The sequence below is a fragment of the Mesoplodon bidens genome, assembly GCF_964165515.1.
Source record: "Mesoplodon bidens genome assembly, chromosome: 4".
NCBI lineage: Eukaryota > Metazoa > Chordata > Mammalia > Artiodactyla > Ziphiidae > Mesoplodon > Mesoplodon bidens.
In genome coordinates, this window is record NC_138160.1 from 172,323,300 (window position 1) to 172,349,708 (window position 26,409).

Below are 26,409 nucleotides of genomic sequence, written 5' to 3' on the forward strand. Positions count from 1 at the left end.
CTTCGTGCCCTCCTGAGTAATAGCGAGGAAAGTGCCTAGGCTAGCAGGTAAGGAGACAGGACGAGAAGGGGCTGCAAGAGGGACAGAAGATATTTCTGCCGTCTTGGGCCCTGCCTCAGAGGAACTTCTGCGTTCCCTCTAGGCGCCGCGGAGGCCCCAATGTCTCGATGGTCGCTTGAATCGGGGGCGTGTCCTGGGCAGGGGCGTGTCCTGGGCGGAGAGTAGAAGGCGGGCCGAGGCGAACGGAGCGCTCTCGTGCCGGACGTTGCGCGGCCGCGACGCCCGACGCCGGCGGGGCAGCGGTGCTCTGGGCTCCGCGCTGCCGGTGGTATCTGGCGCGAACCCACGAGACTCCGGTCCGTTCGGCGCAGGTAGGCGTCGTCCCGCTTGCACCGCCGACTGGGCCCCTCTTGGATGTGGGAGCGGCGCGCCCTGGCGTTGCGTTTTCTCAACGGTGCCCGAGGCGTTGGCCCTCGCTGCCGCGGGCGGACGATGGGTACGTGGGACCGGGACAGGGACAATGGACCTCCGGGCGTGGAGCTCAGAGGGCCGCACGGGGGCGCTCTCGCTGTGGGACGGGGAGGCTGGGCTGGGACCGGGGAGGACCCCGCTGGGGCGGAGCGGGCTTGGGGGCGGGAGACTTTGGGCGAGGCCGGCTGTGGGCGGGACCGGGGCCTGCTAAAAGCAGGATGTACTAAGGGAGGAGTGGCTGGGACCCTTGGTAGGAATCGGGGGCGGGCCCGGGCTGGAGGCCGGACGGACTGTGGGCGGAGCTGGGGCTGGGTCAGGCTGACGCGGGGCAGATTGGGGGCGGTGTGGGCGGACATCTGTGGGCGGGGTCGGGCGGGGTGGGTGGGGTGCGGCTCCCACCCCACGCCCCTTAGGGGGAGGGGCAGCTCCGCGCGGGGCGCGCTGGGTGCAGGGCATTTCTGGCATTTATAGTTTCTGCCTGCTTCTGGGATCGCCGACGTTGCATAGGGTCTTTGTTTTCCCCTTTTCCCCCCTTTTTGTTTGGTATTGAGATGGGTAGGAGAAGAAGGAGGAGGGCCCCGTTTCACAAAGGCCATTCCTGAGCTGTGGTACACCTGGCTTAGCTTTGAGGCATTTACGTTTATAAAATGTCTTATTAAAAAAATTTTCTTTGACGTAACGTAAGAATTTGAAAAAAGTTTTAAAACTAGTACAAAGAATTCCCACATTCTAGTCACCTAGGTTCCCCAAATGTTAACATCTTATTTAACAGAAAAATTATCAAAACCAGGACACCTAACATCTACAGGCCTTATTCAGATTTTTTTTGCTCTTCTTGTCCATTTCCTTTTTGTAGTATAGGATCCAAGTCAGGATTTAGATGCATTTAGTTGTCGTGTCTCATTGGAAAAATTTATATTTTAAACAGGAGAAGCCCCCTTACCTCCAAGATCCTTCAGAGTGGCCCTTGGGACCACCAGATCTCAAATCAAAGAGGCTTTTCTTCTTGGATGCCAGGGCCAGTTGAGAACGTGCAGCTGAGCCTTCCGGCAGCTTTGGCATAGGTGGTCACCCTCTGTGCCTTGACCCATCTGGCCCTTGGCTGCTCAGCCTCTCCTAGTTCTCCTCCTACCTCTCAAGTCAACCTCCTCCCTCAGATCTCTGCAGATGCCCTCCTTGGCCAGCTTCTCTTTCAGTGTGGGCTTCCTCCCTTGCATGATCTCTTGTGGCTTCAAGGATTCTTGTGGCTTTGAGCATTCCATAAATCCTCAGAAAACTCACTTGTTTATCACTTCAGCCCAGGCCGTTTCTCTGTCTCAGACCCACAGGGATTGTGGCCTATCGCTACCTTTCTGGGTTATCTCAAAAGCATTTCCAGGGGCTTCCCTGGTGGTGCAGTGGTTGAGAGTCCGCCTGCCAATGCAGGGGACACGGGTTCGTGCCCTGGTCCGGGAAGATCCCACATGCCGCGGAGCGGCCAAGCCTGTGAGCCATGGCCGCTGAGCCTGTGCGTCTGGAGCCTGTGCTCTGCAGCGGGAGAGGCCACAACAGTGAGAGGCCCGCGTACCGCAAAAAAAAAAAAAAAAAAAAAAAGAAAAAAAAAGAATTTCCATCCCAATATGCGCAAAACACAGCTCCAAGCCACCCACATCTAGTCCACTGTATCAATTGGGTCTCCACTGATAGACATTTCCTATGCAGAGTTTCAGAGAATCTTTGGGAATGCATTTTGGTTAGGGGCAATCAAATATTAAGAGTTCCTAATACTTTTTAAAATAGCTGTCTTAAAGCCAGAAAGTGAAGATGAAGATGAAGGCCTGCTACAGGATGAGGAGGATGCCCTGCAGTATGGCCATTTTCTTAGCAGCACAAGTTGTTCAGTTCAGCAAGTATTTATTGGGTGCCTGTTGCATGCCAGGAGCTGTGTTGGCTTCTGGGGATGCAGAGGTGAATAAATTCTGCACCTGCCCTGCCATCACAGGGCATGTGGTGGGGTCATGTGTTGTAATTGAGGTGAAATCTGTGATAGAGGAAGCCTCAACTTGGAGAAGGAGGTTGCAGGATGTGAGTTGGCCTGAGCCCAGGTGGGAGAAGGCTGGGGACCCAGCTGTTAGGGGCCTTGACCTATTTCCAGGGCTCGTGGGATTGTGACCTTGGGAAGTTCTCCCTAGGCTATGAGGATGGGCTGGTGTGGGAATGACTGGTTGGGGGCTGTTACTGAATGTTGGTGAGTGGATAAGGGTCGGGAAAAGGTGATGAGATGAGCTGCTGAGAGTGGTGTGACTGTGAAATGGTAACACAGGTCATACTCTCTGACTCAAACCCAACCAGACATGGGGAAAAGTCAGAACGTTTGAATTTTATCAGAGTCACACTGAAGCACTCCTTAATCAGATATAGGATATCCTTAGCAATATCTATCAATGTCTATAGTAAGTAATAGAAATAGGTATTATAAAGAGCCTCAGATATTTTCAGGTTTTGCTGCCAGGCAGTTTGTTGCCCAAATTTTGAAATTATGTTCAGTTTTCACAACATTTTTGACTTTTGAGAATTGTAGGTGAAGGGTTGTGGATCTGAAAAAATAGCTACCACTTGTAGAGCCAGGCCTGTTGTGTGTGCTTCACAGGCATTGACTCTCATCCTCATAACACCCTACAAGGGTTGGTACCATGCAGATCCCATTTTGTGGGTGAGGAGATGAGGGCATAGAGAAGGTAAGTGATTTGCCCACAGTCACACAGCTCACCCCTGTTGGCTCCATAGTCCACATTCTTACCAGACTGCATACGTGTGAGTGGGAGGTTGGGGAGTTGCAGGACCAAAGTCTTTTCCCCATACCTCAGACACCTGGCATCTGCAACCAGCCTGTGTGAGTGCCAAGGAAGGTCAGAAGAGAAGGGAGGCAGGAGCCCTGTAGAGGTTGTGGTTACATACACAGATTCATTGAATGCCTGTGGGGACTCACTTCCTTGATGCCTGGAGCTTGTGGTCTGGTTGGGCAGTGAGCTCTTCTCACAAGCTTAGAGGAAGTTAAGTGCACTGTCAAGTGGACCAGAGGAGGACATGGGTGATCAGAGGTACTGGGCTGACAGGCTGGGATGCAGACTAGCTGGGCTTTGAGAAAATTTAGGTAAATGATTTTATGAGGATTCTATAAGGAGATTCTTCATGAGAGACACAAAGTGTTGAGTGCGGAGATGACTGTATTCTAATTTTCTTCCTCTAACTGCAAAAGATATATGTGCTCCGGAGCACCACAGATGAATGCCTTCTGCTTGCCACTTCCGTGTCGCTGCAGACAGTGGTCTTCTCAAAGGACATTGAATGGGTCAACTTGATCATATTTGCTCAGGTGTGTGGGAATGTCCCTGTGCCTTTGTGAGTGCATGTATAACTGTGCAAAATATGCATTCAAAAACATATAAGATGCATAGGAACAGTTTAAAGAGTCATGAAAGAACTTTGAACACTCCACTCAGTTTAAGAAATAGAACTTTGTCGAAATCTTAGAAATCCCCTGTATGTCTGCCCCAGTTGCATCTTTTCTCAGAGGTAACTACTATTCTGAAGTTCCTCATAATCATTTCCTTGCTTTTCTTTATAGTTTTACAACGTGTATGTGTCTCCAGATAATATTTTAGTTTTGTTTAACTTTTTGATCCTTATAAAATGAAACCATGTAGCAAGTTTTCTTTCTTTCTTTCTTTTTTTTTTTTTTTGCTTATTGTCTTTTATTTGAGATCCATTCAGTCGTGTGTGTGGCTAAAGTTCTTCACTCACTTTTTCTGTGGTATTGCACTGCTTCCATTCTGTTGATGGCCGTTTGGGCTGTCTCTAGTTTTTGCTCCTCTAAATAAACAGTGCTGCAGTGGACATTCTTGTCCTGGTCTCCTGGTGCACAGATGAAGTAGTTCTCAAACAGGGGTGAGGGAGGTGAGGTGGGATGGGGTAAGGGAAGAAAGGGAAACACTTTTGGTTGTTATAACTGGGAGGTGGTGTGCTCCTGTCTCTAGCGGGTAGAGGCTAGGCACACTGCTAAACTTACTACAATGCACAGGACAGCTTTCCCATCTCCTCCTGCTCTCCCACGCACCAAAGAATTGTCTGACTCCTAATGCGAGTGTCGAGGCTGAGGACCCCTGCTCTAGGGCAAATACCTGGGGTGGACTGCTGGGTGCGTGGGTTTGTGCATGTTCAGCTTTAGTAGGTACTAGCACACTGTCTACACTCCTTTCAGCCGTATGTGGCCTCTTGCATTACTCACTGTCCTTTTCAACACTTGACAATCTCTGCCTTTAAAATTTTTGCCAACTTGGTGTCTGTGAAATGATATCTGATTGTCGTTTTAATTTCATTTCCTGGACAGTAACGAGATTGAGCATCTTTTCCTGTCTGTCTTCTTTTTGTATTTCCTTTGAGAAGTGCCTCCTGATACCATTTTGCCCATTTTCCTGTTGTGTTATTTGTGTTTTTCTTAATTGTGTCTGGGATTTCTTTATATATCCTAGATTATTCTTACCTCCTAGATGCTAATCCCTTATATTTGTTACCGATAACTTCTCCCGTTTTTGAGTTTATTCTGATGGGCTGAAAAGTTCTTAATTTAAATGTAGTAGAAGTTATCAGTCATTTTCTTTATGGTTAAATGCTTTTGGCTGGTTGGTTGGTTCCTGCCAGATCCCCAGGTGGGCAGGACTGCCTCTAGGACCACACTGGAGCAGTGCTGAAACCAAGTCTCAGTGCCACTTCAGGACCCACAGCTGGCACTAAGGTTGGCAGGCCTGCTGCCAGGGGCACAGATGGGTGTTGCTGGATCCCTGGGTGAGCAGGACTGGGAGCAGGGCTAGAGCCAGGTCACAGGGCTGCTTCAGGATCTGTAGTCTGGTCCAAGGATGGTAGGCCTGTTACTAGGGGTACGGATGCATGATTCCTCCTGGGTCCCTTGTCAGATGGTTACAGGACCGTGACCAGGCAGGTCTGGAGCTGAGTCTGTAGGGAGTTGGGGCTGCTTTCAGTTTGCTGGCAGAACCATATGAGCTTGCCACCAGGGTGTGGGCCTGCCTTTTTAGAGCAGCTATCCTTGGCCTTGGGGTTCACTGGGGTTTTGCAACCTCCTATCTGGATCCCAAGGCTTTCACAAAGGCACTTTTGTCTGTAGTTGCCTTCCAAATCATTGTTTGTTTAGGGAGATGCATTCCTATTCCACCACCGTGCTAATGTCATTCCCTGTCTCCGTTTACAGTAGGATAGGTCAAACATGTCAGTTCTGTTGTTCAAGTCTCAGTAATTTTGTCTGCTTGACCATCAGTTACTGGAAGAGGTGTGTTGAAATCTCTTACTGTTACGATAGATTTGTCAATTTCTATAATTCTATTACTTTTTACTGTATTTTGAAGTTACATTGTTAGATGCATGAAGTTTAAAATTATTATATCTTTCTGATGAGTCCCACCTTTTTTCCCCGTGAAGTTACCCTCATTTTCTCTGATAATGCTTGCTTTCAATTTTGTTATTTTTAATTGTAAAAAACACATGAAATAAAATTTACCATCTTAACCACTTTTAAGTGTACATTTCAGTAGTGTTCAGTATATTCACATTGCTGTGCAACTAATCTCCAGGACATTTTTATCTGACAAAACTGAGACTATACCCATTAAACATCAACTTTCCATTTTCCCCTCCACCCACTCCTGGTAACCCCCATCCTACTTTCTGTTTCTACGAATTTAAATACTTTAGACACCTCATGTAAGTGGAATCATACAGTATTTGTCTTTTTGTGAGTGGTTTATTCCACTTCGCATAATGTTCTCGTTTCGTCCATGTTGTAACGTGTGATAAGATTTCCTTTTACGGCTGCACAATGTTCTGTTGTAGATATACGTACCGCATCTTCTTTGTCCATATTCATCTGTAGGTGCACATGTGAGTTGCTCTCACCGCTTGGCTATTGTGAATAGTGCTGCTATGAACCTGGGTGTCTCTTTGAGACCCTGCTTTCAATTCTTCTGGTTAAATGCTCAGAAGTGGTATTTCTGGATCATATGGTAGTTCTGTTTTTAATTTTTTGAGGTACCGTCATACTGTTTGACATAATGGCTGCACCATTTTATATTCACATTAACAGTGCACAAGGGTTCCAATTTCTCCACATCCTTACCAACACTTGTTATTTTCTGTTTTTTGTTTTTTGATAGTGGTCATCCTAATGGGTATGAGGTGATAAATCATTATGGTATTGGTTTGCATTTCCCTAGTGATTAGTGATGTTGAGCATCTTTTTGTATGCTCATTGGCCATTTGTATATCTTTAGAGAAATGACTGTTCATGTTTTTTGTCCACTTTTTAGTTGGGTTACTTTTTTTGGTACTAAGATACAGGAGTTCTTTATATATTCTAGATATTAACTCCTTGTAAGATATAACTTGCAAATATTTTCTCCCATTCCATGTATTGCCTCTCTACTTTGTTGATTATATCCTTTGATGAAGTTTTAAGTTTGATGTAGTCCCATTTGTCTGTATTAGCTTTTGTTGCCTCTGCTTTTGGTGTCATATTCAAGAAATCATTGCCAACTCCAATGTCATGAATCTTTTCCCCTGTGTTTTTTTCTAAGCGTTTTATAATTTTACCTCTTACATTTAGGTCTTTGGTATGTTTTGAGTTAATTTTTGTATATGGTGCAAGATAAGTGTTCAACTTTATCCTTGTGCACGATATCCAGTTTTTCCAACACCATTTGTTAGGGACTGTCCTTTCCCTACTGAGTGGTCTTAGCACCCTTTTTGAAAATTACCTGGCTGTATACATGAAGGTTTATTTCTGGCACTCTATGCTGATTCATTGATCTATATGTCTGTCTTTAATGCCAGTACAATACTGTTTTGATTTCTGTAGCTTTGTAATACATATTGAAATGAGGAAGTGTAAGTCTTCCAACTTTGTTCTTTTTCAAAATTGTTTTGGCCATTGGAGTTCCTTGATATAACATGTGAATTTTTAGGTGGCTTTTTCTATTTGTGCCAAAAATGCCATTGGGATTTTGATAGAGATTGCATTGAATCTGAATATTACTTTGGGTAGTATTGACATACTGTCAACATTAAGTCTTCCAGTCTATGAACCTGAGATGTCTTTACATTTTTTGGTGTTTCTTTAAAGTGCTTTCATTAATGTTTTTTTTGTCAGTTTACAACTCTTTCACCTTCTTGGTTAGGATTGTTCCTAAATATTTTATTCTTTTCAATGCTGTGGTAAATGGAATTGTTTACTTAATTTCCACTTCATGTTGTTCATTGTTAGTGTATAGAAATGCAACTAAAATGAATAGATTTTAGTGTGTTAATTTAGATTCCAACAACTTTGCTGAATTTGTTTATTGGTTCTAACAGGTTCTTAAAAAATCTTTAGGGATTTCTACATATAAGATCGTGTCATCCACAAACAGGTAATGCTATTTCTTCATTTCCAATTTGGATGCCTTTTATTTATTTATTTATTTTTCTCGCCGAAAGGTTCTGGCTAGGACTTCTGGTATTACATTGAGTAGAATGGCCAGAGTGGGCATCCTTATCTCGATCCTGTTGGTAGAGGAAAAGTTTTCAGTATTTCACTATTTCATATGATGTTAATTGTGATATTTTTTCATATATGGCCTTTGTTATGTTGAGATGGTTTCCTTCTCTTCCTAGTTTATTAAGTGTTTTTATCGTGAAACAGTGTTGAATCTTGTTAAATGCATTTTCTGCATCAATTAATATGAACATGTTTTATTTTACATGATTTTTACATGTTGAACTATTCTTGCATTCCAGAAATCCTACTTTGTTGTGTATAATCCTTTCAATGTGCTTTTGAATTCAGTTTGCTAGTATTTTATTGAGGATTTTTGTGTTCATATTTATCAAGGCTATTGGTCTTTAACTTTCTTCTAGTGTTTTTTTTTTTTTTTTTTTTTTTTTTGCGTTACGCGGGCCTCTCCCGTTGCGGAGCACAGGCTCCGGACGCGCAGGCTCAGCGGCCATGTCGCACGGACCCAGCCGCTCCGCGGCATGTGGGATCCTCCCAGACCGGGGCACGAACCCACGTCCCCTGCATCGGCAGGCGGACTCTCAACCACTGCGCCACCAGGGAAGCCCTCTTCTAGTGTTTTTGTCCGGCTCTAGTATCAGGGTAAGGTTGGCTCAGCTATTATATTTCTCAGCTCTAGAATTTCTGTTTGCTTCTTTTTTATAGTTTCTATCTCTTTGTTGATACTCTCATTTTGTTCATGCATTTCCTGATTTTGTTTAGTTGTATATCTGTGTTTTCTTTTAGCTAATTGAATATCTTTAAGAAGTAGTTTTGAACTTTTCATTAAGAAATTCAGCAATCTGTTTTTCTTTTGGGTCCAGTCTGGAGTTTTATTTTGTTCCTTTGATTGGGCCATGTTTCCTTGTTTCTTTGTATACTTTGTGATCTGTTGCTGAGATTTGGCCATTTAACAAAACAACTTCCTGTCCCGGTCTTAATGGACTGGCTTCGTTTAGCAGAATACTTTCACCAATCAGCCCACCTGGAAGTTTGGGACCTCCCCATCCTTTTCTAGTGATGTATCTTCTCTGGACTTGTGTGTGTACTTTTTAACTGTCTCAATTTCTCTACACTGCTTGTCCTTATTTCTTCTCAGAAGCTTGTAATTTCTTGCTCTCCCAGACATCTGCCTGCTGAACTGCAGAATTTCTGCAGCTACTGTGCTGTGGCACCTGCCTACCTTTTCAGTGTCTTCCAAACTATGCCAACATGCCTGTCAGTGCTCCAAGTCTGGTGAGACAGAAATCTGTTCCTCAGGCAGGCCCCAGGCAAACCAGAACTAGGTTTTCTCCTAGTTCCACCTAACTACACTGAGATGGGGGAGAAGCGTGTGTGTGCAAAATGCCATGAACTTTTCCTGCCCTTTTCAGTGGAATCCCTTCTTGGTTTTCTATTGGCTTTGGTTTTCCATTGGTCTCTGACCGCCGTTCCTGGGACAAGAGAACAAGCCAAAGCAGGGGAAAGAATCAAGAGACTGGTCTTAGCAGGGTGGAAATTTTTATATGGTTATTAAGGAATAAGGTGAATTAAGCAAATATTGATAGGGGTGAAAGAAAGGTGAAACAGAAAGGGGAGAGTCACAGGACTTGTCTCAGCAGGGTGGAAACCTTTATTTAGATGGTTGTTAAGAAGTGGGATGAAGACCACCTAGAGGAGTGGGATAGGGAGGGTGGGAGGGAGGGAGACGCAAGAGGGAAGAGACACAGGGATATATGTATATGTATAGCTGATTCACTTTGTTATAAAGCAGAAACTAACACACCATTGTAAAGCAATTATACTCCAATAAAGATGTTAATTAAAAAACAACAAAAAGAAGTGGGATGAATAAAATGGACATTGATGGGGTTAAAACAAAGGTTTTAATACAGCAGTACCAAAGACTGGGTGTTAGCCAAAGGGATCTCCTGCTGGTCCCCCAGCATGTAGGGATCCCAAACAAGTCTGCTCTATTTATCCCAGTTTGGAGAAGTAAAAAGCCAGAAGGCAGAGACTACAATGAGGAACCTCGCCAGCAGTCACTTGGGGCAGTGGTTAGGCAGATTAATCAAGTTGACAGTTGACAAAAGGGCCAGGGTACCTTGGCTCAACCCTTACTAAGGACCCAAAGCCTTTTGCACATGAGTGGGTAAAATGGTCAGGGGGTTGATACAGGAGTCCTATGAACTGTGGTACCAAGACCTATTGGTGAAGCCCTGACACAGGCTACAGTTAGATTTAGAGAGTATAAAAGTGTGAGTTGGGAATTCCCTGGCGGTCCACTGGTTAGGACTTTGTGCTTTCACTGCCAAGGGCCTGGGTTCAGTCCCTGGTCAGGGAACTACAATCCCCACAAGCCGCGTGGCACAGCCAAAAAAAAAAAAAGTGTAAGAGTTAATAAGATTGTGAAAGTTGAAATGTTTAAACAAGCTTTATGTAAAGAAGTTGTGTCTTCTTTAGCTGAATATTTTATGGGAATCAATATTGTGTTTGGCCGAGGAATACTTCCCCTTTCTAATATTGTAAGACAAAGCCTGTTGATGTGATCCTAATGGAGGCCACAGTGAGGGTTGATAGAATTAAGATTGGAGTTTGTAGTTTGAACAGGCTTTATGTGAAGTGGCTGCGTCTCTTTTTTCTGATTGTATTATGGGGATGGGCGTTGTATCTGGGGGATGTTTCCCCTACCTAATATTGTAAACAGAAGGCATGTAACTCTACCCTTTGAGCAATATTAATCGGACATGATCAATAGGAACCAGTAAGGAGTGTGGAATAGAAGTTGGATTGCTGGTAGGGACAGATTCTCTGTGTGATAGCCCGTGGAGCCTAGACTGCGGTTTATGACAAAAGCCTGTGAGTGAGAAAAAAAAAAAAAAAGCCTGTGAGTGCCTCCCAGCGATCACTACTGGGAATTTATACTAGACAGTTTCCATTTGAAGGGCATTTACTATCTTGCCATTTGACATTATTAATTGAAGCTACCCCTATGACTGAAGGACATAAAATTATCTTAAAACCTGAAATACTCAATGTGTAGGATGATGTCAGAGAATCACTCTAATGGGGATGGCAGTGCCTGGAAGGATTTCATAATAAAATAGAAATGGTTTATACAGGATGGTGCTGCCTGGGGAGTGCAAGGAGATACTCACGAATAGGGGGCTTCTTTTTCTCTACGACTGACTCTGTAACTGTGTGAGGAGTTGCTGGATTCTTTGGTCTCTTGGACAGTGCCCTATAAAGAACTCTCAACTGACCAACAAAGAGTTGCTTCGTTTGTGGATGGCATTTAGAAGGTGAATGGACAACATCCTATTTGGAAGGCCACCACTCTGATTGAAGAAGGTAAAACAAATCAGATTGGTGGGCTGACTTGCATGCTGTTTTCCTAACAGTGATGGAAGAATTGAACAATGGTATAAGCCCCTATGTTTGGGTTTTTATTGATTCATGGATGCTGGCCAATAGACTGGCCATATGGTCAGGCAGGAGGGCAATGGAAACCTGGCCCACTAAAGGAATGCCCTTGTAGGGCACAGGCTTGTGGAAATTTGAGGGCTGCGTTAAAGTAGGACATGTCAATGCCCATCAGAAGAACTCCTTTCCAGGTTTATTAGGTGATTGGAATCAGCAAGCAGATACTCCTGTGTGCTCCCTTGAGATGGCCACCTGGGTCCGTGAAATGTATGGACATAGGGGTCACTGCAGCAAAGTAAAGATGGGTTGAATTTCCTCGTAGTCTTCTTGTACTCTCATGCACAAAATGCCAGTAAGAGAAGTTCTCTCTGTCAATGAGAGAGACAGAGATTGCACATGGCTATATGGCAGATTCCCTGGTGGGAAGGCTCTGATCATGGTTGGCATGTGAGACAATGCTAGTAGCCATGGGGGGCTACAAATGGGTCCTGACACTGGGAATAGACACTGACTCTGGACAGGGCTATGCCTGCCCAATGGTAGATGAAAACGCTCAGAATACTGTGAAAGAACTGGAACAGAAGATACTGCACCAATTTGGGTTGCTGACTGTCATTTCTTTAGACCAAGGAACACATTTTACAGTCTGTAATGTCCAACAATGGGCAGAGAAATATTCTCCTCTGAGGACTAGTTTGATAGAGAATTGGAATGGGCATTTGAAACATTGGTTGTCTAAAATGGAGGAAGATAAAGGCTTGAAGGGCTGGCTTTACACACCTTCATGAGTGTCCACTCATACTAAACATGAGTGGGACTAGAAGAGTGTCCCCACTGGATAGATTCCTCTATTTTTCTGGTGGATCTAGGGAAGTAGGGGTGACAAAGGATGCTGATATGACTTACTTTCTTGCCAAAGGAGGAGGATGTTGGTATAATAACTATAGTGTTTTTTCTCTCTCTCTCTTTTTTCTTTTTCTTCCTCACATCACCTCAACTTTTTGTTTGTTTTTCCTACCTGATGACCAGGGCTGCAAATACAAGTTGATTGATTCCTAAGCAAGAAACTATAACTATATTTTTAAACCTTATGTCAGAATTCCTAAGGGCCTGATGGGGCAGAATGTGCCTTCATCCCATCTGACAAGACTGAATGCAGCTATATTGCTTGGTGGTAAAGACAGCCCACTAGTTCTGTACCTACGTAACCTCACCCTCTCTAAATGGGAGTGGACTGAGGGAAGGCACTTGCTAGGCTAATGTTGCTTTCTGCAACCTAGACCGGCCCAATGGTTGAATCTAATGAACCTTCCAAAAATGGAAGAGTTTGGGTATAAATGAAGAGAAGAAGGAATAGTAGCTAAGGGTAAGTAGTGAATAAATGTGTTATGTAAAAAGGTAAATTCAGTATTACATTAGTACCTCAAAAGAGCTCAGAGCAAGAGACGACATTGTTTCTTAGCTCAATTATGTCAGATGTCTGAAAGAGTGAAGCCATATGTTTGCTGAAACCACTCCTGCTTTTGGAACCTGATATGATCGAATGAAAGACTGCAAACTGGAGTGGCCTAACCCTGGGAGACATCCTCATACAACAAAATGATGAACTGGAATGATTATTAATGATTGCATGGGGTTCTAGTAATGTGCCACTATCTTTTGACTTGGGTATCATTTTGCTGTAAGGGGTCTGTGGCCAGAGCCCAGGGGGTGGGCTATGAGGTAATAGAAAATATGTATAGATCTCTGCCCCAGTTCCTGGAACAGAGCTCCTGAAATCCTTGTAATTTCCTATGTGATAAGAGCACTAGGAGCATCTTTTGTCCTAATATTTGGTTTTTGACCTGGGTTCCTGGCACAGGGCTCCTGAAACCCTTGTAATTTCCTGCGTGATAGGAGTGTCCTTTGTTCTAATGAGGTGACTCTGTTTGGGTGCCTGGATGACTCCTGGATGAGGGCTGGTTACCAGAAAGACCAAGCCATGATTGGAAGCTTGGAATTTTCAGCCCCACCCACTCCCCATTCTCTTGAGAAGGGAAAGAGCTGAAAATGGGATTAATGATAAATCATGCCTACATGATGAGGCCTCCAGGAAAATCCCAAAAGTACGGGATTCAGAGAGCTTCCGGATTGGTGAACACATGGAGGTGCTGCGAGAGTGGCATGCCTGAAGAGGGCATGGAAGCTCTGCACCCTTTCCCCATACCTTGGCCTGGGCGTCTCTTCATCTGGCTGTTCATCTATATCCTTTATCATATCCTTTAATAAACTGGTAAACATAAAGCATTTCCCTGAGTTCTGTGAGCCGCTCTAGCAAATTCATTGAACCCAAGGAAGGGATCATGGGAACCCCTGATTTGTAGCCAAGTCAGACAGAAATTGTGGGTAACCTGGGGACCTACTACTTGTAATTGGCATCTGATGTGGGGAGCAGTTTTGTGGTACTGAGCCCTTAGCCTGTGGTATCTGACACTGTCTCCAGGTAGATAGTGTCAGAATTGTTGGACACCCAGCTGGTGTTGCAGAGAGTTACTTGTGCGGACCCCCCCACCCCGAATTTGGTCACTAGAAGTGTCAGAAGTGAAGTGTTCTGTGCGAGTGGTAAAGAAGACACACAGGAGAGAAACAAAGGAGGGAAAGACTGGGTTTTTTCCTACCCAGGAGGAGGAAAACTGGGTTTTTCCAATTTAGTAGTGTTCTCATACAGGTATTCTGGCCCATATTTTGATGTTAACTTGCATTTCTGTGGGGAATGAGGACCTAGAGCTTCCTAGTCCTTCATCTGTTGATATCATCTCCCCCACATCTGCCTTTTGATTAGATAGTTTAATCTATTTACTTTAAAAATAATTACTGAAAAGAGGAGACTTATTTTGTCACATTGCTATTTGTTTTGTGTCCATCTACCTATCTTATAGCTCTGTTGTCTCTCATTTTCCTCCATTACTGCCTACCTTTTTTGTGTTTAGTTGATTTTTTGCAGTGACATGTTTTGATTTCCTTTTAATCTCCTTTCATGCATATTCTTTAGAATTTTTTTTGCAGTTACCGTGGGATTATATAGAATATCCTAATATAACTAATTTCAGTTGATAGCAACTTTGCTTCAGTTGCATACATAAACTCCTCTCTTACAAAGTTCTTCCCCCCTTATATTACTGATGTCAAGAATTACATCTTTCATTTATAATTTTTTTTTATGCATTCATCTTTTAAATTCTGTAGAAAATAAGAAGTGGAGTTACAAACTAAAATGACAACAATGTTGTTTCTTTTTAAAAATATGGGTTTATATATTTACCCTTACTGCTGGTAACTTTATCTTTTCTCAAGTATGACTGAGTTACTGTCTAGCATCCTTTCCTTTCCACATTAAGGACTCTCTTTAGCATTTCTGGTATTGTGGGTCTAGTGGTAATGAATTCCTTCAACTTTTGTTTGTCTGGGAATATCTTAATTTCTCCCTCTTTTTTTTTTTTTTTTTTTTTTGCGGTATGCGGGCCTCTCACTGTTGTGGCCTCTTCCATTGCGGAGCACAGGCTCCGGACGCGCAGGCTCAGCGGCCATGGCTCACGGGCCCAGCTGCTCCGCGGCACGTGGGATCTTCCCGGACCGGGGCACGAACCCGTGTCCCCTGCATCGGCAGGCGGACTCTCAACCACTGCGCCACCAGGGAAGCCCTCTCCCTCATTTTTGAAGGACAGTATTGCTGAATATAGAAATCGTGGTTCGCAATTTTTTTATTTTAGCACTTTAAGTATATCATCTTACTACCTTTTGGCCTCTAAGGTTTCTGATGAGAAATTGACTGATGATCTTATTGCAGATCCTTTATACTATGAATTGCTTCTCTCTTCCTGGTTTCAAGGTTCTTGCTTTGGCTTTGGCCAGTTTGACTATGATGTGGGTTGGTGTGGGTCTCTTTAGTTTATCCTACTTCAAGATTTTTAGGTCTGTCTCTTCCCTCAAATTTGGGAAACTTATGGCTATTGTTTTTTCAAGTAATGTCTGTGCCCTTTTCTTTCTCTTTTCCTTTTGAGATTCTCAAAATGTGTATGTTGACTGACTTGATGGTGACCCACAAGTCTCTTAGGCTCTGTTCATTTTTCTTCATATATATATATTTTTCTGTTTGTAAGAGTTGATATTTTTAATAGTCCTGTGTTCAGTCCTTTTTTTCTCCCTTCACAACTCTGGTGTTGAATTCCTCTAGCGAATTTTTCATTTCAGCTTTGTTTATATATTGTTTGCCTGATTTCCTTTAGTTCTTTGTCCATGTTTTCCATTTACTTGCAGCATATTTAAGATGATTATTTTAAAGTCTTTGTCTAGTAAGTCTGATGTCGAGGTTTCCTCAGAGTTGGTTCTATCAGCTTTAAATGAGCCACATTTTCTTGTTTCTTTTTGTGCCTTGTGATTTTTTTGCTAAAAATTGAATGTTTTTCTATTATGATGTGGTAACTCTGGAAATTAGACTCCTTGCCTTCCCCAGGGTTTGCTTTTTTTATTTTTTGAAGGCCATTGTAGTTCATTGGTTTTGGGACTTTTCCAAACTATTTCTGCAAAGACTGTATATTGTCATGTGTGATCACTGAAGACTCTGTTCCTATAGCTTGTGTTCAGCTAATCTTTTGACAGAGAATTCCATGAATCTCAGGAGCTGAAACAAACAAAAAAACACTGAAAAAAACCCCCAAAAGACCATCTACTTCTCCCCGTCTTTACATATTTGCTCTTTGCTGGGACACTCCTTCATCACTTAGTTAGGATACTCTTAATCTTGGGATTAGCCTGAGGTAAAAGTTTAAGGTCTTCTCAGGAGTTTTCTGAGCGTGTGTCTTGGGCTTGCATGTGGCTTTCTTAAATTCCTCCATATACGTGGAAGCTTTTGAATGTCCTGTATTTCCAAATAGCCTTAAATGGTCTGTTATGTATCTTTACCCACAGTCTGTTGCTCCAGACGTCTGTGGATTTGTATTCTGCCTCACAGCTTTTTCTGCCACACCAGTGTTTTAGGTATCCTTAAGACACGTTAGAGCAGAAATACACAATAATTTGCAGTCAGGTTTGCTCTTTCTCCCTTTAGTTTGAGGGGAAAACTGGGAATTGGGCTTCTGGCTACTCAAGACTAAGATTGCTGCAGCACTGGAAAGGGGGTAGGTCAAGGGTGAGTAAGAACTCCACGAAACGTTCCTATTGTTTTGAAGTTGGCTTTTTGTTTTTTTTCAATTTTATTGAGATATAATTGACATACAACACTGTATAAGTTTAAACTGTACCACATAATGACCTGTCATACTTACATTGTAAATTCCTATAGTAAGTTAACATCCATCTCATATAGTTACGAAGAAGAAATTTATTTTCCTTGTGATGACAACTTTTAGGATTTAATCTCTTAGCAACTTCCAAATATACTATACAGCAGTGTTAACTATGGTCATCGTGTACATATTTTCCCAGTTATAAGCTGAGACTTCCTCATTTATTTTATACCTGGACACTTGACCTTTTCACCACCATCAACCAATTCCCTCTTCTTAAACCCGCCACCGCTGGTGACCACAAATCTGTTTCTTTTTATATGTGTTCATTTGTTTGTTTTTTTAGATTCTACATATAAGTGGGATCATACGATATTTGTCTTTTTCTGTCTAACCTATTTCACTTAGCATAATGCCCTCAAGTGCATCCATGCTGTCACAAATGATAGTATTTCCTTCTTTTTTATGGCTGAATAACATTCCATTATATATATGTACCACATTTTCTTCAGTGGACACATCTTTTCTATTGTAAGTAATGTTTCAGTGAACATGGGGATGCAGATATTTCTTCAAATAGTGACTTCATTTCCTTTGGATGTATACCCAGAAGTGGAATTGCTGGACTGTATGGTAGCTTTATTTTTACTTTTTTGAGGAACCTCCATACTGTTTTCTGTAGTGGCTGCTCCAGTTTGCATTCCCACCAGTAGTGCACAAGGGTTCCCTTTTTTCCACATGCTTAATGTGTCTTTTTGTTTTTGTTTTGTTTTTTTGTGGTACGCGGGCCTCTCACCGTTGTGGCCTATCCCGTTGCTGAGCACAGGCTCCAGACGCACAGGCTCAGCGGCCATGGCTTACGGGCCCAGCCACTCTGCGGCATGTGGGATCTTCCCGGACCGGGTCACGAACCCGTGTCCCCCGCATCGGCAGGCGGACTCTCAACCAGTGCGCCACCAGGGAAGCCCTTGATGTGTCTTTTTGATGACAGGCATTCTAACAAGAGTGAGGTGATATCTCACTCTGTTTTTTTTTTTTTTTTTTTTTGCGGTACGCGGGTCTCTCACCGTTGTGGCCTCTCCCGTTGCGGAGCACAGGCTCCGGACGCGCAGGCCCAGCGGCCATGGCTCACGGGCCCAGCTGCTCCGCAGCATGTGGGATCTTCCCGGACCAGGGCATGAACCCGTGTCCCCTGCATCGGCAGGCGGACTCTCAACCACTGCGCCACCAGGGAAGCCCTCACTGTGGTTTTGATATGCATTTCCTTGACGATTAGTGATTTTTTTAAAATAAATTTATTTATTTATTTAATTATTTTTGGCTGTGTTCGGTGTTCATTGCTGTGCATGGGCTTCTCATTGCGGTGGCTTCTCGTTGCAGAGCACGGGCTCTAGGCACACAGGCTTCAGTAGTTGTGGCACGCAGGCTCAGTAGTTGTGGCTTGCATGCTCTAGAGTGCAGGCTCAGTAGTTGTGGCGTACAGGGCTTAGTTGCTCCACGGCATGTGGGATCTTCCCGGACCAGGGCTCGAACCTGTGTCCCCTGCATCGGCAGCTGGATTCTTAACCACTGCACCACCAGGGAAGTCTGATGATTAGTGATGTTGAGCACCTTTTCATGTACCTGTTGGCCATTCAATATTTTCTTTGGAAAAATATCTAATTTCCTCCATGTAGCACCCCAGGACTGGGGCATCTAATCTGTGGCTTGAATTGCTCACTTCCCGGGGCAGGTGTCTGCCCTTATAATCTTCCATTTCCTCTGAGTTCCCTTCCAGGAGCACCAGGCCCTGACCCCATCTTTTCTTCCCCTCATACCTGATCACGTGTATATCTTTCCTACATCCTTGTTTGTACAGCAGTCCTTCTGCTAGTTTCCACTCAGTTTTCAGTGAAAATTGTTTATGTGTAGATATATTTTTGATTTGTTTGTGGCGGGCAGTGAGCTCCATGTCCTCTCACGTTGCCATCTTGATCCCTTTGATTACTGTAGCCTTATAATATAGTTTGAAATGAGAGAGTGTAATGCCTCCTGCTTTGTTCTTCTTTTTAGGATTGCGTTGACTATTTGAGGTCTTTTGTGGTTCCATACAAATTTTAGGATTGTTTTTTTCTACTTCTATAAAAATTGCCATTAAATCTTGATAGGGATTGCATTGGATCTGTAGATGGCTTTGGGTAGTATAGACATTGTAGTATTAATTCTTCCAATCCATAATCGTGGGATATTTTTGTCTTCAGTTTCTTTCATCAATGATTTGTAGTTTCCAGTATAGGGATTTTTTTTTTTTTTTACTTCTGTGGTTAAATTTATTCCTATATATTTTATTGTTTAATGCTATTGTAGTGGGGTAATATTCTCCAATTCCCTTTTTTAAAAATATTTATTTTTTGGCTACACTAGGTCTTAGTTGTGGCATGCGGGGTCTTTAGTTGCAGCATGCGGAATCTTTAGTTGCGGCACGCGGAATCTTTAGTTTCGGCATACAGGATCCTTAGTTGTGGCATGAGAACTCTTAGTTGCAGCATATGGAATCTAGTTCCCTGACTAGGGATCAAACCTGGGCCTCCTGCATTGGGAGTATGGAGTGTTAGCCACTGGACCACCAGGGAAGTCCCATTCTCCAGTTCTTAAGAGAATTCAGTTTTAAAGTATAGTAATGTTACTGATTTTTGTATGTTGATTTTATATCCTGTAACTTTACTGAATTCATTCAATAGATCTAACAGTTTTTTTGTGAAGTTGTTAGGGTTTTCTGTATGTAAAATCTTGTCACCTGTAAATAGAGACAGTTTTTCTTCTTCCTTTCCAATTCTGATGCCTTTTATTTCATTTTCTTAAATTATTGCTCTGGTAGGACTTCTAGTACTGTGTTGAATAGGAGTGGTGAGAGTAGGTATCCTTGTCTTATTCCTGATCTTAGAGGACAAGCTTTCAGTCTTTCACCGCTGAATATGATGTTAGCTCTGTGCTTGTCATCTGTGACCTCTGTTATGCTGAGGTATGTTCCTTCTATACCTAAGTTGTTGAGAGTTTTATCTTGAAAGGATATGGTGTTTTGTCAAGTGCTTTACTATATCTATTGAGATGTTCCTATGATTTTTATCTTTCATTCTATTAATGATGTTGTGTATCACGTTGATTTGCATATGTTTTATCAATACCACCCGTGCATCCCAGGGATGACTCCCACTTAATCATGGTGTATGATGTTTTTTTTTTTTGAACATCTTTATTGGAGTATAATTGCTTTACACTGGTGTGTTAGTATCTGCTGTATAACAAAGTGAATCAGCTATATGTATACATTTATCCCCATATCCCCTCCCTCTTGCATCTCCCTCCCTCCCTCCCACCCTCCCTATCCCATCCTGCTAGGTGGTCACAAAGCACCGAGCTGATCTCCCTGTGCTATGCGGCTGCTTCCCACTAGCTATCTATTTTACGTTTGGTAGTGTATATATGTCCATGCCACTCTCTCACTTTGTCCCAGCTTACTCTTCCCCCTCCCCATGTCCTCAAGTCCATTCTCTATGTCTGCATCTTTATTCCTGTCCTGCCCCTAGGTTCATGAGAACCTTTTTTTTTAGATTCCACATATATGTGTTAGCATACGGTATTTGTTTTTCTCTTTCTGACTTATTTCACTCTCTGTGAGAGACTCTAGGTCCATCCACCTCACTACAAATAATTCAATTTTGTTTCTTTTTATGGCTGAGTAATATTGCATTGTATGTATGTGCCACATCTTCTTTATCCATTCATCTGTCGGTGGACACTTAGGTTGCTTCCATGTCCTGCCTACTGTAAATAGTGCTGCAGTGAACATTGTGGTACATGTCTCTTTTTGAATTATGTTTTTCTCAGGGTATATGCCCCGTAATGGGATTGCTGGGTCATATGGTAGTTCTGTTTTTAGTTTTTTAAGGAACCTCCATACTGTTCTCCATAGTGGCTGTATCAATTCACATTCTCACCAGCAGTGCAAGAGAGTTCCCTTTCTCCACACCCTCTCCAGCAATTATTGTTTGTAGATTTTTTGATGATGGCCTTTCTGACCGGTGTGAGGTGATACCTCACTGCCACTTTGATTTGCATTTCTCTAATGATTAGTGATGTTGAGCAGCCTTTCATGTGTTTGTTGACAATCTGTATATCTTCTTTGGAGAAATGTCTGTTTAAATCTTCTGCCCATTTTTGGATTGCATTGTTTGTTTTTTTGATATTGAGCTGCATGAGCTGCTTGTATATTTTGGAGATTAATCCTTTGTCAGTTGCTTCATTTACAAATATTTTCTCCCATTCTGAGGGTTGTCTTTTCCTCTTGTTTATGGTTTCTTTTGCTGTGCAAAAGCTTTTAAGTTTCATTAAGTCCCATTTGTTTATTTTTGTTTTTATTTCCATTTCTCTAGGAGGTGGGTCAAAAAGGATCTTGCTGTGATTTATGTCATAGAGTGTTCTGCCTATGTTTTCCTCTAAGAGTTTTATAGTGTCTGGCCTTACATTTAGGTCTTTAATCCATTTTCAATTTATTTTTGTATATGGTGTTAGGAACTGTTCTAATTTCATTCTTTTACATGTAGCTGTCCAGTTTTCCCAGCACCACTTATTGAAGAGGCTGTCTTTTCTCCATTGTATATTCTTGCCTCCTTTATCAAAGATAAGGTGACCATATGTGCGTGGGTTTATCTCTGGGCTTTCTATCCTCTTCCATTGATCTATATTTCTGTTTTTGTGCCAGTACAGTACTGTCTTGATTACTGTAGCTTTGTAGTATAGTCTGAAGTCAGGGAGCCTGATTCCTCCAGCTCCGTTTTACTTTCTCAAGATTGCTTTGGCTATTCGGGGTCTTTTGTGTTTCCATACAAATTATGAAATTTTTTGTTCTAGTTCTGTGAAAAATGCCATTGGTAGTTTGATAGGGGTTGCATTGAATGTGTAGATTGCTTTGGGTAGTATAGTCATTTTCACAATGTTGATTCTTTCAATCCAAGAACATGGTATATCTCCCCAAATGTTTGTTTCGTCTCTAATTTCTTTCATCAGTGTCTTATAGTTTTCTGCATACAGGTCTTTTGTCTCCGTAGGTAGGTTTATTCCTAGGTATTTTATTCTTTTTGTTGCAATGGTAAATGGGAGTATTTCCTTAATTGCTCTTTCAGATTTTTCATCATTAGTGTGTAGGAATGCAAGAGATTTCTGTGCCTTAATTTTGTATCCTGCTGCTTTACCAAATTCATTGATTAGCTCTAGTAGTTTTCTGGTAGCATCTTTAGGATTCTCTATGTATAGTACCATGTCATCTGCGAACAGTGACAGTTTTGCTTCTTCTTTTCTGATTTGGATTCCTTTTATTTCTTTTTCTTCTCTGATTGCTGTGGCTAAAACTTCCAAAACTATGTTGAATAATAATGGTGAGAGTGGGCAACCTTGTGTTGTTCCTGATCTTAGAGGAAATGGTTTCTGTTTTTCACCATTGAGAATGATGTTGGCTGTGGGTTTTCATATACGGCCTGTATTATGTTGAGGTAGGTTCCCTCTAGTCTACTTTCTGGAGAGTTTTTATCATAAATTGCTGTTGAATTTTGTCAGAAGCTCTTTCTGCATCTATTGAGATCATCATATGGTTTTTATTCTTCAATTTGTTAATACAGCATATCACGTTGATTGATTTGCGTATATTGAAGAATCCTTGCATTCCTGTGATATACCCATTTGTTCATTTAATGTACTGTTGAATTTGGTGTGATAGTATATTATTTAGAATTTTTTCATCTGTATTCATCAAAGATATTTGTCTGTAGTTTTCCTTCCTTGTAATGTCCTTATTCTGGCTGTGGTATCATGGTAATACTGTCCTTGTAAATGAGTTTAGGGATGTTCCCTTCTCTTTGATATTTTGGAAGAGTTTGGGAAGGATTGGCATTAATTCTTTAAATGTTTGGTAAAATTCCCCTTGAATCCATCTGGTCCTGGGCTTTTCTTTGTTGGGAGGTTTTGGGTACTGATTCAGTCTCCTTACTAGTAACTGGTTCATTCACTTTTTCTCTTTTTTCTTAATTCAGTCTTGGTATATTTTTTGTTTCTAAGGATTATCCATTTCTTCTACATTGTCCAGTGTGTTGGCAGATAAATGTTCCTACTACCCTCTATGATCCTTTGTATTTTTTTTTAACTTTTTATTTTATACTGGAGTATAGCTGATTTTAACAGTGTTATAGTTTCAGGTGCACAGATCCTTTGTATTTCTGTGGTATCCGTTGTAATGTCTCCTCTTTGATTTATAATTTTGTTGGGTTTTTTTTCTTGGATAGTTTAGCTAAAGGTTTGTCAATTTTGTTTATCTTTTCAAAGAACAAACTCTTAGTTTTCCTAATCTTTTCTCATTTTTTTCTTCTCTGCTTTAGTTATTTCTGCTCTAATCTTTTTTTTTTTTTTTGTGGTACGCAGACCTCTCACTGTTGTGGCCTCTCGTGTTGCGGAGCACAGGCTCCGGACGCACGGGCTCAGCGGCCATGGCTCACGGGCCCAGCTGCTCCATGGCATGTGGGATCTTCCCGGACCGGGGCACGAACCCGTGTCCCCTGCATCGGCAGGCGGACTCTCAACCACTGCGCCACCAGGGAAGCCCTCTGCTCTAACCTTTATTGTTTCCTTCCTTCTGCTAACTTTAAGCTTAGCTTGTTCTTTTTTCTAGTTCCTTGAGGTGTAAAGTTGGGTTGTTTATTAGAGATAGTTCTCTTTTCTTTCTGTATGTGTTTATGGCTATAAACTTCCCTCTTAGAACTGCTTTTGCTAACATCCCCTGTTTTCGTATATTGTGTTTCCATTTTTGTTTGTTTCAAGATACTTTTTTATTTTCCTTTTATTTCTTCTTTGCTACATTGGTTATTCAGGAAAATTATTTTTATGCATTCTTGAGTTTCTCAGTTTTCCTCCTGTTACTGATTTCTAGCTTTATACCACTGTGTTCAGGAAAGATACTTAGTATGATTTTGGTCTTGTTGAATTTGCTAAGACTTTTTTTGTGGCCTAACATGTAACATCTCAGTAAATGTTCTATGTGTGCTTAAGAAGAATGTATATTTTTCTATTGTTGAATAGAATGTTCTGTATATGTCTTTTATGTGCGTTTGGTCTATAGTGACGTTCAAGTCTGATGTTTCCTCATTGATTCTTTGAATGATCTACCATTGTTGAGAGTGGGGTATTAAAGTCCCCCACTATTATCTTATCACTGTTTATTTCTCCTTTTTGTTCTCTTAGTATTTGGTTTATATATTTAGGTGCTCAAATATTTAGTGCTTAACTATTTACAATTGTTATATCTTTTGATGGATTGTTGTTTTTCATTATGTAATTATCTTGTTTCCATTTTAGTAAAGTTCATTTCGACTGACATAAGTATAGCTACCCCTGCTTTTTTTTTTTTTTTTTTTTTTTGGTTACTATTTGCTTGAAATATCTTTTTCCATCCTTTTACACTCAGCCTGTGTGTATGTTTAAAGGTCAAGTGAGTATCTTGTCAGTAGAATATCATTGGATCTTATTTTTTTATCCATTAAGCCATTCCGTGACTTTTGGTTCGATAATTTAATGAATTTACATTTAAAGTAATTATTGATAGGTAAGGACTAACTTTTCATTTTGCTCATCGTTTTCTGTTTTATAAATCCTTTGTTTTTTCTATTCCTGTTGTGTTCTTTTATGATTTGATGAATTACTCTATTATTATGCCTTGACTTCTTTATCATATTCTTTTGTGTAACTACAATAAGTTTTTCTTTTGTGTTTGCCATGAGGTTTACATAAAATAATCTTGAAATGATAACAACCTATTTTAAACTGGTAACACCTTAACTTCTATAACATTTCTAAACTTTACTCTTTTACTTCTCCTCCCCCTCACATTTTAGATTATTGATGCTACAGTTTACATACTTTTTATAGTATGTATCTAATAACAGATTATTGTAGTTATAGTTGTTTTAAAATGTGTTTTTTCCTTTTTTTTTAAATTGGGGTATAGTTGTTTTACAATGTTGTGTTAGTTTCTACTGTACAGTAAAACGAAGTGGAGTTCCCTGTGCTATACAGCAGGTTCTTATTAGTTATCTACTTTATACATATTAGTGTATATATGTCAATCCCAATTCATCCCAACCCCCACTCCCCTCCCCCAGCTTTCCCCCTTGGTGTCCATACATTTGTTCTCTACATCTGTGTCTCTATTTCTGCCTTGCAAGCCTGTTCATCGGTACCATTTTTCTAGATTCTACATATATGCATTAACTTTTAACTTTAAATCTATAGTTGTTAGTGAATTTTACACCCCTATTACCTGACTGACGTTATAGTTACCATTACCAATGAGTTTTACACTATCTTCGTATGATTTTATGATGTAATTAGTGCCCTTTTACTTCTACTTGAAGGATTCCTTTTAGCATTTTTTTTAAAGCAGGTCTTGTGGTATGAACACCCTCAGCTTTTGTTTGCTTGTTAAAGTCTTTATGTCTTCTTCAATTTTGAAGGACAGCTTGCTGGGAATAACATTCTTAGTTGATAGTTTTTTCTTTCTACATTTTCAATATATCATCCCATTCTCTCCTGGTCTGAAAAATTTGGGTTGAAAAATCTGCTACTAGTCTTATAGGGATTCCCCTGTATGTAATTTCTCTTTCTCTTGCTGCTTTCCAAATTCTTTCTTTGTCTTAGACTTCTGACAATTTAATTATAATGTGTCTTGATGTAGCCCTATTTGAGTTCAATCTATTTGGGGTCCTTTGGGCCTTCTGCCTACTACAGATTTGTTGGAAGTTTGATGTAGTTAAAATTATCCACCCCCCTTTAAGTTTCTCTGTTTTCTATATGAAAGGTTTCCCTCTGTGGTCATTAATATACTTTAAAAGTTTTGCTTTTTTCCAATTAATACTTAATACATCTAGGACTTCACTATCTAATATCGTAGCCACCATCCACATGTGACTATTTAAATTTGAATTACTTAAAATTACATAAGATTAAAAATTCGATTTCTCAGTCACACTAGCCATATATCCAGTGCTTAATACCCATATGTGGCTCATGGCTACCATATTGGACAGCACTGATATAAAACATTTCTATCATTATGGCAAGTTCTATTGGCAGTGCTGATGTAGGACAGTAGTCATCAACCAGGCGAGATTTTACCTCCTACTCTCCCCACCAGAGGACATTTGTCTAGAACCTTTTTGTTTTTCACAACTAATGGGGTAGTTGTTCTATTGGTATCTAGTAGATGGAGGCCTGGGATGCTGTTAAACATCACATAATACATAGGACAGCCCCCCACAAGAAACAAAATGCCAGTAGTTCTGACTATTTTGTTGTGAGGTGTGAGATGGGGGAGCTTGTTCGTTTTCTCTCTGACTAGCCAGTCAACTACACATCATTTCCTGTGTGTACTTGATCCATTTCCCTCTGGTTGATAGTGAATCTTGAGATTTTTTTTCCCTTAAATGGTAGAGAAGGTCCTATTCCTTTGCTAATTAAGATATGATTTCTTAAAACTGACTTCTGTTGTCTTACAGATTCTTAGACTCTGCAAGTAAAGACAACCTCATGTTCACAGTATACCATGGCTTCATCATCAAGGTAGGAGTAACGTTTGATGAAAGGCTCTATGCAAGTACAGTTGACTCTTGAACACAT

General features: G+C 41.3%; 1 protein-coding gene across 5 annotated transcripts in view; it reads left to right on the top strand.

Annotated features, from left to right (window-relative positions):
• Window positions 1–266: 266 nt before the first annotated feature.
• PGBD2 (piggyBac transposable element derived 2) overlaps window positions 267–26,409 on the top strand; it is a 30,387-nt gene continuing 4,244 nt past the window's right edge. The window contains exons 1-2 of one of the 5 annotated variants that reach the window (XM_081231502.1): window positions 267–496; window positions 26,289–26,352. In XM_081231502.1, the coding sequence (XP_081087628.1) occupies window positions 26,336–26,352 (17 nt within the window). In that variant the 5' untranslated portion in view covers window positions 267–496; window positions 26,289–26,335. Of the gene's footprint in view, window positions 497–3,591; window positions 3,827–26,288; window positions 26,353–26,409 lie in introns of those variants that run through there. The other 4 variants (XM_081231503.1, XM_081231501.1, XM_081231500.1 and 1 more) reach the window with 4 other exon arrangements.